Source organism: Bos indicus x Bos taurus, chromosome 14, assembly GCF_003369695.1.
Source record: "Bos indicus x Bos taurus breed Angus x Brahman F1 hybrid chromosome 14, Bos_hybrid_MaternalHap_v2.0, whole genome shotgun sequence".
Lineage (NCBI taxonomy): Eukaryota > Metazoa > Chordata > Mammalia > Artiodactyla > Bovidae > Bos > Bos indicus x Bos taurus.
Window position 1 is genome coordinate 15,180,611 of NC_040089.1, and position 17,816 is coordinate 15,198,426.

At 44.9% G+C, this 17,816-nt stretch overlaps 1 protein-coding gene across 5 annotated transcripts in view; it reads right to left on the bottom strand.

The window, feature by feature from the left end:
* Nucleotides 1–1,452: 1,452 nt before the first annotated feature.
* NSMCE2 (NSE2 (MMS21) homolog, SMC5-SMC6 complex SUMO ligase) overlaps nucleotides 1,453–17,816 on the bottom strand; it is a 237,617-nt gene continuing 221,253 nt past the window's right edge. For all 5 annotated transcript variants that reach the window (XM_027560865.1, XM_027560863.1, XM_027560864.1 and 2 more), the window contains 3 exons: nucleotides 10,157–10,257; nucleotides 9,666–9,772; nucleotides 1,453–1,743 (listed from right to left, as the gene is read on the bottom strand). In XM_027560865.1, the coding sequence (XP_027416666.1) occupies nucleotides 1,629–1,743; nucleotides 9,666–9,772; nucleotides 10,157–10,257 (323 nt within the window). In that variant the 3' untranslated portion in view covers nucleotides 1,453–1,628. The remainder of the gene's footprint in view (nucleotides 1,744–9,665; nucleotides 9,773–10,156; nucleotides 10,258–17,816) is intronic.

A 17,816-nucleotide genomic window follows, 5' to 3' on the forward strand; every position in this document is an offset into this window, starting at 1 on the left:
AAGGTTTCATTTTTATTTTTTCTTTTTAGTTTTAAAAGATTTCATTTTTAAATGTGGACTTGGAGTATATTTTTAGAACCTAAATAAATCAATAGAGAGGAGGAGAGGATGTGATTAAGAACTCTGAGCTTCTGGAAGCTCAGCGGTAAAGAATCCACCAGCCAATGCAGGAGATGCGGGTTCGATCCCTGATCCAGGAAAACCCCACAGACTGTGGAGCAACTAAGCCCATGTGCCACAATGGCGCGCAAGCCTGTGCTCTCCAAGAGAAGCCACAATGAGAGAGCAGCCCCCGCTCGCTGCAACTAGAGAAAAGCCAGCAACGAAGGAAGACCCAGCACAGCCATTAAATTAAAAGGGAAAACCCCCCACCCCAAGAATCCAGACTCTGGACCCAGATGACTGAACTATCCCAGCTCAGTCACTTACTATGATTTTCCACAGGCCACTTCACTTCTGTGCCTCATTTTACTTATTTGTAAAGTGGGAATAATAACTGTATCTCTCTCATCAGGCTGAGAAAATTATGAGTTAATATTTTCATATATGTGAAGTGCTTGAAATAGTACCTGGTACACAGTATGTGCTCAATAAATGCTAGCCGTTGTTAGCTCTTCTGGGTTTTCTAGTGTAGTCGCAGCATGCTTCGTAGGGTTTCATTGATTATTCTAGTTGATAAAAGGCTGCTGCTGTTGTTCAGTTGCCAAGACGCGTCTGACTCTTTGGGACCCCACGGACTGCAGCATGCCAGGTTTCCTTGTCCCGCCACTGTGAATAGACTAGTCCTTTTCACATAAATAGAATATAATCAATGACACTCAATTTAAAGACCCTGCTGGTCATAAGTCTACAGACTTTCAGGGCTGAAGGGACGACAGAGAACATCTTATTTAATATCTTTATTTTGTGGTTGAAGACCCCCAGGCCCAGGGGGCCGAAGGCACTTATGAAAGCCAGGCACGGAGCAAGGCAGAGAGCAGCCAGGATGTGGTTCCTTCCGACAGCGCTTTAGGCTCTCAGAAGGCTGCAGCAAAGTTTCCATTATGGCATCACTTATCATCGCACTGATAAGCCAGCTACTGGAGCAGTCCGTGCTCATCAGAATGACAAATAAGAGCATTTACATATTTGGAACTGTCAATACACAAAGTAAAGATAGGTAAGGAAACTGGTTTTGCTTTATACCTTCATGCTATTCTTTACTATCCTGATAGAAATTCCTTGCAACTGGGTTGTTTTTATGTGTTTCCATTTCAAACATCCCTTGCAAAAAACATTTTTTTCTGTTTGTTAAAACTGTAATAAAAAATAGTCTGAAGGATTAGAAATAAGCCTGGCACCACCCAGCCAATACCACTGGAACCATTTACACCTCAGGTGGCACACACATACGACACACACAGATAATCAAAGTTTTATTTAAAATTACAGAACACTTAAAAATAAACAATATAATAGACTTGAATGTTTATTGGAACATAGAAAAATGCTTTCAAATACACTAAAACCTTCAAATTTACCCCAAAGTATGCTATGCAGCCAGTCGAAGTGCTTTGACAAGCATCACTCTCCATGGATGGCTGGGGTAGGAGGTAGGCTGCGGAGTCCCCTGCAGGGAGGGGGGTGTCCTAGTTGGACTGGCGACGTCTCTTCTTGTGGCTCTCAATCGCTCTTCTCAGCGCCTCATCCTGGATGAGGTCCGACATTCTCATGTCTACGTGGCTACAGCCGATTTTCGGGCAACTGTGAGAGATGAGAAAATCAAGTCAGGCCGCGTCACCTTAATGCATTCAGAATCAACTTCTCTCCGTGCAAGAATGTAAGCGCACACTTAAAAAAAAAAAATGAAAAATTCTTTCAATTCTATAGGGTTTTACAATTGTCAAAAGTTTCACACAGATGATTTCTCATAATCCCATAATAACCCCTCCCCCTCACCTTTTTCCCTCCAACCATGCCAGCCCCCACAACTGGTAACCACTGGTCTGTCCTCTCTGTGACTTTGCTTCTTTTTTGTTTTATTCACTAGTTTGTTCTATTTTTAGACTCTACAGATAAATGATATCACACAGTGTTTGTCTTTCTCTGACTAATTCCACTTAGCAGAATTACCCTCCAAGTCCATCCATGTTACCGCAAATGGCAAAATTTCATTCTTTTTTTATGGCTGAGTAGTATTTAAGTGTGGCAACCCACTCCAGTACTCTTGCCTGGAAAATCCCATGGATGGAGGAGCCTGGTAGGCTGCAGTCCATGGGGTCGCGGGGAGTCAGACACGACTGAGCGACTTCACTTTCACTTTTCACTTTCATGCACTGGAGGAGGAAATGGCAACCCACTCCAGTGTTCTTGCCTGGAGAATCCCAGGGACGGGGGAGCCTGGTGGGCTGCCGTCTATGGGGTCGCACAGAGTCGGACACTGCTGAAGCGACTTAGCAGCAGCAGCAGCAGTATTTAAGTGTGGACATTTTACCAAAAAGGGGGTACACTTAAAAAATCAGGACTGATGTGCATTCATTCACTAGTTCAGAGTGCCTACCTAAGCCAGGGTCTGTCCAGCACTGGGGCGGGGGCAATGCCCACTTCATGGCACTCACTCTCCAGTGGAGGAGAGAAACCATTGCTAACCCACTGCATAGCGTCTTTAAGTGCCACAATGACTAAAAAGCAGGGTCAAGGGAGAGAGTGTGAGCTGAGGGGCTTATCTAGCAGGGGTCAGGCATGGCTCGCTGGGGAGGGCTTATCTATTAATAGAACAAAGGCTGCATGTGGCCGGGGCTGGGGCAGCGGCATGTGTAGAAGTTGAGGAGGCAGCTGCTTGGTATAAGAGCAAGGTCAATGTGGCTGGAATGCCCAGGGCAAGAGGGAGGGCATTTGGAGATTTGACTGAAAGTGCGTGGGACTTTGGATTTTATTTTAAATATGAAAACCCTGGAGGGGTTGAGATAGGGGAGTGATGAAATTTAGCTTACATTTAGAAAACATGATTCTGGCTGCTTAATGCGGACACAGGCGGAGAGGAAGCAGGGAAGTGAGGGGGTCATGCAGCAGCTGGGAGAGAAAGGGAAGCTTGGATGAGGGTGTAGCTTCTGGATACAGCCGGAAGTAGAACCCAGGGGGCTTGATGACGGACCCAATGTAGAGGGTAAAGCAAAGAGCTGAGCTTTGTTCAGAGTTTGGCTGGAGCTGAAGGGCCTTGGTGGTACCCTTTATCTCCATGGAAACAACTGGAAAACTAGGTTGGGATGGAATCAGGCAGGAGTCCTGGCTGCTACATATTCTCTCTGAAATGCCCACCAGTCCTCTCAGTGGAGAGGCTGAGTGGGCTGATGGAGACTCAGGGGAAGAGCTGCGGCTGAAGAAATCAGTGGGTGAGTCATGGTTCTGTTTAGATGTGGTCTCCTCTGAAGGCAGTGGGCTGGATGAAGTCACCTGATTTCTTCTCAACATGAACCAGACTTGGGTAGAGTAGAGCACCCAGTTTTGAAGTCAAAACCGACCTAGGTCTCCACCGCTTACTTGCTTGTTGTGAGACCACCAGCAGCTCACTTTGACTTTTGGAGCCTCTGCATCCTCAGATTTACAGGGCTCCAGGCAACACAGTGCTCAGTAGCAGTCATTCCCTTCCCTGCCTATAGCTCGCGTACCTGCAACACAGACACGTGTGCATCCGTGCGCTCATCTGGCCCTCTTACGCGAGTGGCCCTATGAAGGGTTCGAAGCATCCAGCTGTAAAATACAGATACAGGTACTGCCCTACACAGAGCTCTGGCCCAGTGATCTGAGACAACCCTCCAAAAAGCACAGATCAAAAATAACAAAAACAAGACAAAAGCTATAAACCAGAAGGGGAAGAAAGCCGATCATGTGAGGTCTAATCTGTCCAGTAGTAGAGGGCTCAACTGTGTAACACAGAAGAGAAACTTTTTCTTGGTCTTGATTTCTGGACCAAGGCATCTTTCTATGAGAAGAGCATGAATCAATGTAATGAATAATATGCCTGCTAACAATATTTATATTTACTGAAATGGGTCCTGTATGGTCAGGTACTTGTAAAATGTGAGGCTAGAAAGGTGACCATGTGAAAGAGGATGGGGGTGACTGGACCAGGTATGATGACTTGGCTATGTGTCAGGGGGTGGCTTGGAGGTGCTTGAGAAGAGCTTTACACTGGTTTAAAACACCCTGAGGTCTCAGAGTGAGTTTTTTCTTTCAGTATGAAAGTCAATAAGCTGAGATTATGAAAAGACGCTTTCCTGACTTTGGAAAAGGCGTTTCTCACCACTTGATCTTCTGCAACATGGAGATGCAGCTTGAACTCAGTGCCTGAGATGACCCTTAAGCTGATGCTTATAACCCATCTGATCATCTGCTCTGACTGCCCTGCCTGGCTGGAGTCTCCCCCCACCCCACCCCCGCCCCCCTCCCCAGGACAAAGTCTTTAACACCAATAGCCAGACAGTGAATAAGCTGCTTTAGGGAAGTGGAGAGTGAGGTGGGGAGGACTTCCTGATGACATCAGTGGTTTTAGTCAGTAAATGAGAGCATTCTGAGAATGTGTGATGGGATTAACCACACCACTCAGCTGCAGAGCTGGCTGCACATCATCCCAGGGCTACCCTTGTCAGACAAAGAGGTCTGAGCTCATTTAGGGGATTAACTCGGGGGACAGAGGCATTAACCCAAAAATCCTCTTGAGGGGAGCCAGACGGCCTAGAGACACAAATACAGGCTCAGGAGTAAATGAGAGCTGGGCTCCAGCCTCCTGGCTGTGACACTCTGGGCAAGTGACACCAGTAATGGGCCTCAGGTTCTTCCTCTAAGAAGGTGGAGCATATAGGGCTGTCATGAGGAATGAGTGGGACACCGCGTGACAAGGGTCCAGGAATCCACTCAGGTGCTCGGTAAGCCGGTTCCTGCTCTAGGACACTACTTCTGTTCTCAAGAAGCTTGCGGAGCAGAGCCAGACCCACCTACAGTGCTGGTGGGAGGCCGACATGCCACAACGCAGAGGTGCCGTGGGAGCATGGGGACAGGGCACTCTGCAGCAAGAATGAGGGTCCTGGGAAGGCTTCTTGGAGGAGAGGTTGATACAGGAGAACCTTGTTTCTCACCCCATCTCAAATAAACACACACCAGTTTCTAAACTGAAGAGGAAAAGACAAGGTTCATAATCACATGATACTGAATCAAGGCGCTCCTCTGGAGAGAGAACACTCTAAGCACAGTGCATCCATCCCCACGACATCCTGGTGAGCTAGATAGGTGTGGCCACACCAGTCTAAGCCCTCGCGTCATCACTGTGCAGGAGTCAAGCCCACAGGCCTGGGAGGAGACGCTGGGTCCTGAACTTGGGTCACTGACAGGGCAGAACATTCCAGCGCAGCAGCGGGCAAGCGTGTGTCTACTGAACAAAGGGCCTGGGTCTCAGGGGTCCCAGAGGCTGTGGGGAACCTTGACCTCAGCATTAGCACACACGTACAGGATTCTGGGTCTTACGAGTTCCTGGATTTGGGCCCAAGCATTCCAGGGTCCACCCAGCTCTAGAAAGCAGGTCTGGAAATCCGAGCAGGATGGATTCTCATCATACCTAAACCCAGAGGGTAACTCGAGCCTACATCCTCTGCGTCTGAAACGATGTGTCACTAAGCAGTGAGGTAAGTAATACAAACATGAACAGTCTCGACCTCAGTAACCCGGCTGCTATTTGTTTAGCGCTCTGTAAGCCAAAAAAAGAGCTTTCTTCTAAGTGGTTTGCTTCTCCACTGCCAAGAAATATACTGGTGCAGACCTAGACTGGAATTCCCCACTGTTCCTTTGATCCTCAAATACTGTGAGATGTTGCTCTTTTCATTTTACAGATGAAGAAACTGAGACTCTGAGAGGTCAGTGGTTGGTTCATGGTTAAAATAGGGCCTCTAAGCACATTGCTGGAGTTCTGCTACTCAACGACACCTTTCTGTTCAACCTAACTGTCCTCTCCACACTCTTAAATGTGACTGTTTGCTAATACAGTCTCTGTTCTTAAATCAGAAAGCAAAGAAATGACTATGGATAACTGGAAGTATCTCATATATGTGAAAATCATGTGAAGATAATAAACAGACTGATTATTCAGAGATCTGCTTTAGGAAATTATTTTAACTAACAGTATTTAGTTAGGGCTAAAGTCTCAGCCGTTTTATTCTGACTTAAGCCCATGCAGAGAGATGTATTAAGAGGCCTCATGGACAGGAAAAGGGAGTCAGTGCTAGTAACACAGTGTACCTGGGACTCCTGTCTAACAAATCAGAGTTGGAACCAACAAGGAGGAAGAACTGAGCAACTGGGATTTCTCAAACCGGATGTGTCACGGACATTTTCAAACAAAGGGAACCCAGACGTGCTCATCGCCCAAACATGCGTCCTGGGAGATGACACTAATTCATACTTCATCAGGAACCTCTGGGGTAGGCTTTGAAGAGGCCCTGGATTCCAACCTGCTGCCAAATGCAGTGTAGCTCATCCTCAAGGCCCTGTCAACCACCCCCCTCCCCACTGGCTCCTGTGAAGCTCAACTCTCTAGTCTCTCTTCCCCTCTCTCCCAGCTACGTCTCAGACTGCTTTGTTGGAATCTTCTTCCTCTGACTGCCCTTTCAGAATGGCAGAATGCTTTTTTTTGTGGGCCTCCATCAGGTGCTCTGGGAATACAGTAAGCAGAGCAGAGCTGCATCCTGGCTTCGCGTTGCTCAGAGCCAGGCCAAGGTCCCATCCTTGGGGGCTCTCGGTTGCCTGTCACATCTGGTCCAGAGCTGCACCTGGCAGATGTGTGGGTCTGACTCTTCTGTATCAATAACCTGTCAATCAACATCCCACTCAGAGTTTCTCCAGAGGTCAAACACCCACATTTTCTGCACCTCCTGGATACTTCCAAACGGCTGCGTTGCTAGGGACCTCAAACTTAGCATGACCCTCTTATCGTCCTTCCTAAATGCATTCCTCTTACAGGCTCTCCGTTGGCTAATGACATCACCATCCTTCTAGACACCCCATTTAGGCATGTCGGTCATTCTTCCACTTGTTCCCTCCAGCTTTTGTTTTCTGTCCATCGTACCTCCACAATCATCTTCTCCTCAATGCCCTTCCACCTATGACTCTGGTCTCAATCCCAGCTCTCATGACCTATAACTTAACTACTGCCACAGCATCCTAACTGACATCTTCACCCCAGGCCTTTGTTCATTCATCCCTTAAATTGCTACTGGAGTAACTTCCTAAAACCCGGGTTGACTCGCATATTCCCTCAAAACCCTACAGAACAATGATGGCAAGAAAGACGAGGAGGACGGGATAATGTTTACTTACCACATGATAGGTGCTCTCAGTGCTTTCTGTATATCTTATCCAAATTTCAAACATACACTGAGGCAATTTACAGCTATGACCATCAATTTATACATGAGAAAACTAATGAAATCATAACATTTAACGTCCTCTGAGATGAGTACAGAATGGAGAGAATTTACATACACCACTCCCCTCTTACTAGAGCCCAGAGCATCCTTCCCATCACCCTCTAACAAACAATAATTGCACCTGTATCTACTTTTCCCCAAGTGGAACAGACTCTGAATGTGGTGAGCCTCTTGGCTGGAAAGACTCTTCTTCACCCTTTCTGAAATCCTGTTCATTTTTCAAGGCCCAGCAAAAATACTACCTTTGCTGTAAACCTCCCAGACGTCCTCCTCTTGGACTTCACTGTATTACTAAGCTATGAGGATCTGCAGTGTTCACGGAATCTGTGTCCAACTTATAGAAAAGCATGGCAGGAAAATACCCACACTTTCCAAACGCCGGGTGTTGCTCAAGTGCTTCCGAATGTCATTTACAATTCAGAAAAGGCAAAGGACATTAGAAAGTCAAAGTATGTAATCAAGAAGATGTGTTTCAGTGCAAGCCTGTTCTGGAGTCGCTCCCATCCCTCCTGGGACTTGGGGAAAATGTGCTTTGTTATCAGTACCTGTGCTTTCCAAATCTGACTTGAGGAGAATATCACAGACTTTAAGGAAAAAGAGCTGTGAAACAGAACTATCTGGGAAGGCCTATTCTTAGCAGTTATGTTAACAAATTAAAATTTTGCTTTTCAGAGAATAAACATAGGGAAAAAAAAAAAAAAGAAGACACAGAAGGCTTAGACATCCAAAAACAAGGAAAATTACACTCACAGGGAAAATGGAAGGTTCCCTGGGGAAATGGGACGTTTCAATTGTAAGGTGGAAAGTCAAAACAGACAAAAATGTACTCAGACAATCTCGATTTTGCAACCATTAGGCAGGTTTTCTAGAATAAATAGGGCAAATAACTTGACTGAATAACCATTAAGATATCTACAGTCACAAATGCCCTATCTCTAAGTCCACACCCAGATGAGGAGTGCTGGGGAATTCCAATTTAGGTCTGGACCAGCAAACTTCTAGATGATGGAGAAGCAAAGCCACACATCAAAGGGACTGTTATCAAAGGTCCATTGAGAATTGGTCACACCTGCAATTCCATTCCTTCAACAAATCTGTGATAAGAGCACAAGAAATGCCAACCAAGTCAAAGCCAGGCTAGCCAACTCAGGCTTCTATGTCATTGCAGGAACAGAGCTGTGTGTGTGTTTGTGCATGAAAGGGGTTAAAAAAAATACATATATATATGTATATATACATGTAAAAGATTCTCTAAACATTCCAATTAAAAAGAAAATTTCTCATTGAAGTCATCCATGAATTTACTTAAACTATTCGTGAAGTTATTGATGTAATTAAAGATATGAAAGCTTTTCCCAATCAAATCTTGATCATCAAGACCAACAGAAACCAAGACTTCTCTGGTGGTCCAATGGTTAAGACATCACACTTCCACAGCAGGTGGCACGGGGTCTGAGAACTAAGATCCCATATGCCATGAGGCACAGCACCCCCCCCCCAAAAAAAAGACCAGTGGATATGAATTCTTAGAATGACAACTTGATACTTTTTTAAACAAACTATCTGTATTGCAGAATGCAAAAAAAAAATTTTTTTTTAAACCATTCCTTCTCATTTGAGTTAGGACATAATAGAAAGGGGAAAAGAAATCTCTCAGCATCACAATTCTCCTTTATTTCTTTCAGGCTACAGCACACACAGGGCTTTCCAAGTGGTGCTAGTAGTAAAGAACCTGCCTGCCAATGCAGGAGATATAAGAGATGCGGGTTCAATCCTGGGGTCGGGAAGATCCCCTGGAGGAGGGCATGGCAACCCACTCCAGTATTCTTGCCTGGAGAACCCCAAGGACAGAGGAGCCTGGCACGCTGAGGCCCATAGGGTCACAGAGTCGGACATGACTGAAGCGACTTAGAACACACAGCACACACAAAATTATAAAAATTCCTGTTATCCAATGATGAGAATTACATCCAGCTCCCTTTTCTTGTATTTTGAAGGTGTGTTTGAAGCTCCTTCAGCTTCTTCCCGAACAGATTACTAATTTTTCCCCTCATGTGTTGTGTTTCCTGAAAACCGGCTTCCATGTTTACACTATCCCCCTGGGCGAATGGACTTCAGGGGAGGTTTAAGCAGCTTTCCCTCCAGCATGAACACACTGCTTGGGACTGACCACCCCTGGGAAGGGCCACTTCCCTTCCTGCAGCAACTCACCAGGCCTTTTTCTTCCGCTTGTACTTGGACTCAATCATGCGAACAATGGCTTCCTCTTCATAGGTGTGGCCACACACTTTATTTTTCACTGGTTTCTTCATTTCCAACTGTAATCAAGAAGACATTAGACTTTCAGGAATGATGATGACCAGCTTCCAGTAACTTCTTCAAGTCACCAATTATTTGGCACTGCTGTCGCCTAGACCTGGGGCTTCCGAGGTTTAACCTCCCCATCTCGTGGCTCTACGTAACTCAGGGCAGAGGGCCGTAGCAGAAAATGCAGGGAGACCAGAGGCCTCAAAGGCACCTGGCCAGTGGGGCAGGAATATACTCGTAGATGCCTAAGGATATCGTGGACTGCAAACTCTTTCCCAGGTCTCCTCCTGGACCCTCATCACTTTCCTTTCCTCCCTTGTCAACTCCAGACAGGAAATAAAGTCAGAAAGCAAATGGGAACTTTTTGCCTCCATGAAGCAAAGTGCTTACAGTACCTGTGTAATGGGGCAGATGAAGTTGGTCTGACTTTGAGTCACAATCATATCTTCATCAACTCCTTCTGTGATGTCAACCTCTCTGTCTGATTGAAGACCATCTAGAGGGGAGAAGGGAAGCTGGTGAGTCTTGTTGCTCTAATGTGCCAAAGACAGGAAGGGTGGGAGGAAGGAGATTGACAGATTTTCAGGGTCTCTTTGATGTGCACCCTGTGCTAGGCGCTAGGATGCAATATTAACTCTTTTGCAGCGGGAGGTGGGGCTCTGCCCATGTTTGGTAAGGAAATAAACTTGGAGCAGTAAAATAACTTTTTCAGAGTCACCGAGAATGATTCTGTCGGGGAGGACTGTTCAGTCATCAGGAATGTGGCTTTGGAGTCAGAAGGACTTGATTATCTCTGTCACTTCCAGCTGTGAGACCTCGGGCTAGAAGGTCTTTGTTTTTTAACTTCTCTACTTTATAACTTTATTGCAAAGATTAAGAGGTGAAGAATTCCGTGTGTTCTGCACAGCTCAAAGACACATTCAATAAATGCTAATTACTGTTGGATAGTACAAGGATTCTCAAATTTTGAGCTTAGAACCCTTCTGTACTTTTAGAAATTACTGAGGACGCCAACACACTTTTAAAATGTAGGTTATGTTTATCAAGATTTGCCATGTTAGACATTATTAAGACTGAGGAATTTTAAAATACATATTTATTAATTCATTTAAAAATAACAACCACATGACAAGCTAACATAAATGATATCTAAAAAAATTAAAAATAATTGTATTTTCCAGGGTAACAAAAAAGTTAGAGATATTTTTGAAAATATCTTTAATATGTGACTTAATAGAAGACAGCTGGGCTTTGATACCTGGGCATACATCTAGTCTGTTGTGACATTGCATCACGCAGCCTTGGGAAAAATTCACTTATGAAAAGAAAGAGGGTGAAAAGGGCACATGACATCTTAGTATTATTATGAAGATAAGTGTTGACCTCATGGGTACCCTGAAAGGCTCCCCGAGTACCCACAGGGCTCCTGGCCCACACTTTGGGAACTGCTGAGCGAGCGCGTGGTAGGGTTGACTTTGAGTGTCCCGTATGTGATTCTGAAATGTATGTACTTTTCATGGCCCTTGCCCTTCAGCAAGGGAAACTAGGTAATACGTGACATTTGACTGGGGGTGCTGACAGAATCTCACATGAAAGCCTTTCTTTTTGGAGAAGGGAACTTGTCATTTTGCACAGAAATCAAAGATCAGTAGTGTTTTAAACACAAGTATGACAGTGTAGTCGTTCTTCCTCCTTTTCTCCTTTTCCCCTTCCTTTCCTCCTTTCATTCTGGGAAAATAATACAGATGTTAAAAATTGCCTTGCTTTTAACGTGTGAGGGAAATCCTTTTCTTAAGCTGAGATGGTTCTGCACAACTTTTAGTTCCTAGAACTGCGGGCCCTGGCCTTCCCCTTCTGCCAGATACAGTGTCTGCTGGAAAAGCACCCCTGGGGACAGGAGAGGGCTGCAGAGCCCCTGCTCAAAGTCACCCAGTGAACTCACGGCTGAAACCCAGGCATTCTGCCCCCAATTATTCTGGTTTTTCTGGTGGGGGTTTCTCTTTGCTTTAGTGACTGCTGCTATTTATATGCCAGCTTGTTGTATTTTCTTGGACAGATGTCCCCCAAACAGCTCTTACTCCTTGAAGAAGGCAAGAGGGACGCCCTCGGAGCTTAGGACTTCCTGGACGGAACATTTTCTTTTAACCATTGGTGGTTAAGGTACAGTGCCTGGCGCCTCTCAGCTTTTCAAGAGGCTATAAAAATGTCTGAGACCTTGAAAACCACATATTGGATTCAAAACAGGATTACTACAAAAAAAAACTGAAATTAATCAGTTTTAAAGGTCTACAAAATGTAATGTTGGGTTAGCTTCATTAACAGTTGATTTGGTCATCAAAAATATTTCATTTGAGAGCAATATGTAGGCTGGATTTCGGTATTAATTTAATAACTCCCAAGTATGCGGAGATAATTGCTGAGAAATTAATAGCCAATTATAGGCTAAATCACTTATTTGGAGCCAAATTTTTTCCAAACCAAAGCTGTATGGATAGAAATATGTTCAAAAATGTTGCCAGCAATAAAATTATATTGAATGTGAGGTTGCCAAAGTTTAGTATGCTTGCTGTGATATGAGCTGGGGCTTCTGAAATAATTTTCCTTAGATCTATGAAGGGTTTCTGTGCTTCCCAGGACATATCATTAGTATTAAGAGCACAAGAGTCAGACTCTTAAAAGAGGCCTATTATCGACCCAGTGATTCTTCAGGTTGTCTCAAGAAAGCTGGGCAGGTAAGGAGAAAAGTGAAGGGGCAGGATTGGGAGCTGTTCTGATTCTTTGATTTACTTTCCAAAGCCTCCTCTGGGGGCTGCTGGAGTCCCTTTTGGATTATGCATTTGACAGTCAAAATAGAAGCACCTCTTTGTCCATTTCTTACAGGGCTTATTCTGAACGGATAGCACATTTCTGACTATAGATGTTACACTGTAAACTCACCAGAAAATCTGTTGGGTGAATCACAGAGTTCAGACAATGTGAAAGACTGCAGGTTCTCTTTTTCTTTCTATTTTTAAATTTCAAAAGGTAGAGGAAGCAAGAAAGCACAACTCAGATGCAAAACCAACCACCAGGGAAGGCTGAGCAGGGAACTCAGAAGCTGTAGGTGGCTATCAACAGCAGTGATCATGAAAGAAGAGGTGACAAAGTGAGACTGCGGAAGAATGCCAGCAGTGAGTAATAGCCCATGGACTGAGAGTCTAAAAAGAGGAAGAGCCTCAAGAGCTAAACTTCTCTTGAGTTAGAACATTTCCTCACCCGAAATCTGTATTTATAGAAAGTGATATCAACGTTGGGATTCTACAATGTGCTGAACAAAAGGTCACATCTGGCAATAAGTATCACTTACACTAATCTCAGATGGTAAAGAATCTGCTGGCAGTGCAGGAGACCTGGGTTCGATCCCTGGGTCGGGAAGATCCCCTGGAGAAGGGAATGGCAACCCCTTCCAGTATTCTTGCCTGGAGAATTCCATGGACAGAGGAGCCTGGAGGGCTACAGTCCATGGGGTCACAAAGAGTTGAACGTGACCGAGCAACTAAGACACATACACACACACTGATCTACACACACACACACACACACACTGCCTACACAAAAAGACACAACTTTTTTGATAAGCCCACTGAAAGGAAGATTGGAGAGAAAAAATAGAGATCGTCTACTAGAATCACAAAAGTTTTTAAATTGAGGTTTAATTTTGAACCTCAAATAAGGTTTTTAAATGAGAAAATAAGGATTGTCTCATTTACTTGAGAAAACGGAGATCCAAAGACATTACAGGTTTTGTCCAAAGTCATGGAGGGAGTTAGTAAATCAACACATGGCTCTATTTTCTTGGTGTGGTTAACTGGAATACTAAAACCAGTGTAGGTTCTGGAAGCCATCCCTCCCTCCCCCAGATAATTATTTTATTAATAATCATACCTCATTTATTGACTGCTACATACAGCTACTGTGCTCAGCACTTTATATACATTTCACTTAATCCTCACCAAACACCCATGAACAACAACTCTACTGCTATCCCCACTGTAGAGACAAGAAAACGGAAGGCCCACAATATTTTTAAGACAAAAGTAGAAAATGTCAGCATTATAATAAAGAAATAAGTGGATTAAATGAGTTTGTTACTCAAGAGAGCTCAAAAAATTTTTCTGATTAAAAAGAGAAAGACAAGATGATGAGTCACAGTCTATGTACATCAACAAGGCATGTTTTCAGAAGCATATGTGCCAGCTGTTAGCTTCCGATCAGATGGGCAGATCTCAGACCCACACCCGACATCCATGCCTGGGCCCAGGGCACCCAGATGAAGTGCTGAGGAGGGAAAGCTGGGTATGAACTAACATTTATAGAGCACCCACAAGGGATGTAACAGGGTTGATTTAGTTAACTTGAATGGGATTTTTTTGATGTCATAAAATAAAAACCAAAAGGAGAAGACACAAAAAATGCTGTAGTAGTAATGAAGTAAACAAGCAAGGATTTCCAAAGGTCTGTGAATATTCCCCAGTGATGCAAGGTGAGGGGCTTGGTGAGGGCACTGATTGGATCCCCAAGACAGGGGTTCACAGTTGGCCAGCTGTGACGTCAGTGAACAGCTGGATCGTCGTGTCTGTCGTCCCCCCTCCTGGTTCTCCAAGCCCAAACCTTTGGACTCATTCTTGATCACTGTATTCCTCTCCCTTCATTCCTAACATCCAAACCACAGGCAAGTTCTGGTGACTGGTTCTAAACTATATTCCCTAAATCAAAGCCGAGCCTTCTCTTGTGATTTCTACTACATCTTAGTCCAAACCACGATGGCTTCCTGCCCAGACCTCTTCAGAAGCCTCCTAACTAGAAGCCCTCCTTCAACAAGGACCACCATCTACACGCGCACACCGCCCCCCGCCCCGCCACTCCGACCTGCTTCTCACAGGGGCCTGCATGGCCAGCATCTTGGACCAGTCCCCTTCTTGCCCACCGTGCTCAGGTCACACTGGTCTTTTCTCTATTTCTGGAACATGCTAGGCTCCTTCCCATCTTTGACTTCTATACTAACTGCCTGGAATGTTCTTCCTCCTGATCTTTGTTTGTCCTACTTCTTCCTGTCATTTTAAAATGCCAGTTTAAATACTGTCCCTCTGGAGAGGCCATCTCTGACATCGTGAGCTAATAAAGAAGGCACCCAGGCCTTCGCTACCCCGTGACCCTGCTGTGACGGCACAGCACATCTCTGTAAGTGCGACCTTCTTGTCCGTCTCCCCCTCTTCTTCTTTCCCTCTCCCCTGTTCTCTTCCAGGAAAGCAGGGACTTGACTGACTTGTTCACTGACCTGCTTTCTGGGAAGAGAACAGGGGAGGGGAAAAGAGAAGAAAGGGAGACAGACAAGAAAGACGCACTTACAGAGATGTGCTGTGCGGTCCTAACAGAGAGATGGGGCAGAGAAGGGCTGGCTGTCTTCTTTAGCTTACGATGTCAGAGGAGGCCTTCCCAGATTCTACAATGTCCTTGGGCTTCCCAGGTGACTCAGTGGCAAAGAATCCACGAGCCAGTGCAGGAGACTCAGGAGACATGGGTTCGATCCCTGGGTTGAGATCTCCTGGAGAAGGAAATGGCAACCCACTCCAGTATTCCTGCCTGGGGAATCCCATGGACAGAGGAGCCTGGTGGGCTGCAGTCTATGGGTCACAAAGAGCTTGACAGGACTAGGAGACTGAGCATGCACGCACAAAATGTCCTTGGCATGCAGTGGTAGGTGTTCAATAAACATCTCATTAGTGAAGTGCTTCATCCAGCAAGGTAGGAGTGGGAGTATTTTACACAAGGATATACTTTACATATTTAACAGATGCGGCCACACACACACACACACACGTTTCACACAATGATGATTTCATAGGTTTTAGGCAAATAACAGAGGACCTCACTCTAGCTCAGGGTACAGCCTTGGACCCTGAATTCCATGTCAAAGGCAGGAAGTAAATGTAAGTGTTACAATTATAGTAGGCTGTGTGGTAATTACAAAGGAGAATCCAGACATGGTTTTGTGGTCAGAAAATACACTTGGGCCTGGCCACACACAGCCCTAGTATTAGTCACTTGTCTGTCTTCAGGCAACCCAAATTTGGCTGACAGTTAGACAGTTTTATGCCAGCTGGGAATAAAAGTTGATTGCTATGTGCTTTTTCAATTAAGTCTGAACATTTTTGTAAAAGCACTTTTCTCCTGAAAGTTAGTAGCAAATATTCTACAAACATTTGCTGCCCCCTTGAAATGCTTATTGGACTGCCCAGATTATTTTACTTGCGCTATTCTGGGACGGCATATTTAGAGAGGTTGAGTTGGTACACGGAAGATCCCCTCCCTACCCTGCAAAAGAAGACTGAGTTCAAGTTGGAAACTCTATAGTTACAGTGTCTGCATATGTGTCTGCGCCAACTCCTGACTTGTTTCTCCCACCCAGCAACCCACAGCTTGGGCTACGAGCGGCTGCCTCTGTGAACTTGGACATACCTTAGACTCTGAATGGAAAGGGGTATGTCAGCAGGCTCAGTCCCTTTGGCTTGGAACTGAGGGTGTGTGTGTGTGTGTGTGTGTGTGTGTGTGTGTGTTGGACACTCTATACTAATGGGTGTCTAGCTTTGTTCTTGTGGCTTCCCTGGTGGCTCAGATGGTAAAGAACCTGCCTATAATGTAAGAGACCGGGGTTCAATCACTTGGTCAGGAAGATCCCCCGGAGAAGGAACTGGCTACCCACTCCAGTATTCTTGACTTGAGAATTCCATGGATGGAGGAGCCTGGCGAGCTACAGTCCATGGGGTCTCAAAGGGTCAGACATGACTGAGCAACTGATACTTTCACTTTTCAGCTCTGTTCTTAGTTTCTTCCTGGGACAAGTGGCCTGCCTTGAATGCTAGTGCTTCGGCTTGGCCAAGCTGCCCTTGAGGGAATCCTAGCTTTGGTAACTCTGACACAGGTTAAGAGATAAGACTCTTCTGTCTGTGAACGGCTTTTGCAGAATTAAAATGCAGATGATGTCCAGATAGGGCCTACATAATTAAAAATTTCCTAGGAGTTATAACCTTCATAGGATAGCAAAATTCAACTGACACAATTTCAACAGGAAAATATTCAACAAAGGTAGATTGAGTTAATAATCAAAACAATGAATAGAACATAATAAGGATCCAATAAGTGTTATTTATCATATATGTATATATATATACACACACTTCTATTTTATTATAAACCAATGTTATATGATTGTAAATTGTTGTTGCTATTGTTATTTTTTGTCTTCCCTGGTGGCTCAGATGATAAAAGATCCACCTGCAATGTGGGAGACCTGGGCTCGATCCCTGGGTTGGGAAGATCCCCTGGAGAAGGGAAAGGCTACCCACTCCAGTATTCTTGTCTGGAGAATCCTCATGGACAGTGGAGCCTGGTGGGCTACAGTCCATGGGGTCGCAAACAGTCGGACACAACTGAGTAACTAAGCACACATGTGGTGTTATTTTTATCACTACTTTGTGCCAGGCACTATGCTTGATATTGGCAAAAAATAATCCTTGCCCTCAGGGAGCTCAGTCACACAGGACAGATATAAACAATGCAAAGCAGTCTTGTGTGGGCTACGCACATACGAGATATTGTGGAAGGAAGCTCCCAGGAGGGAACAGGGTCAGCCTCTCTGAGGAGCTCATAGTTGATCTGTGTCAAAGAGGAGGCTCTTTCAGCCACATTGTCTGATACAACTCTGCCGCCCCCTTAAATGTGAGCATTTCACTCACACCTGCCTCAGGTCAGCATTCTGATCAATATTCTTCCTTCTTTGGCTAGCTATAATCTTTACTCATCCCAGATTCTACATATTTCAAAGAAGCTATATATATCCAATGCTACTCAGTCCAATCCAATCCAGTCCATCCAAATCCAATACAACCCAACCCAATTCAACCCAACCCAATCCCTACAATCAATCTCTTTTCTTTGAAATCCGTTAACATCTACTGTATATACCATACTCTTTTAGCTTAAACTTCCTCATTATTCAGTTGTTTTATGTGGATG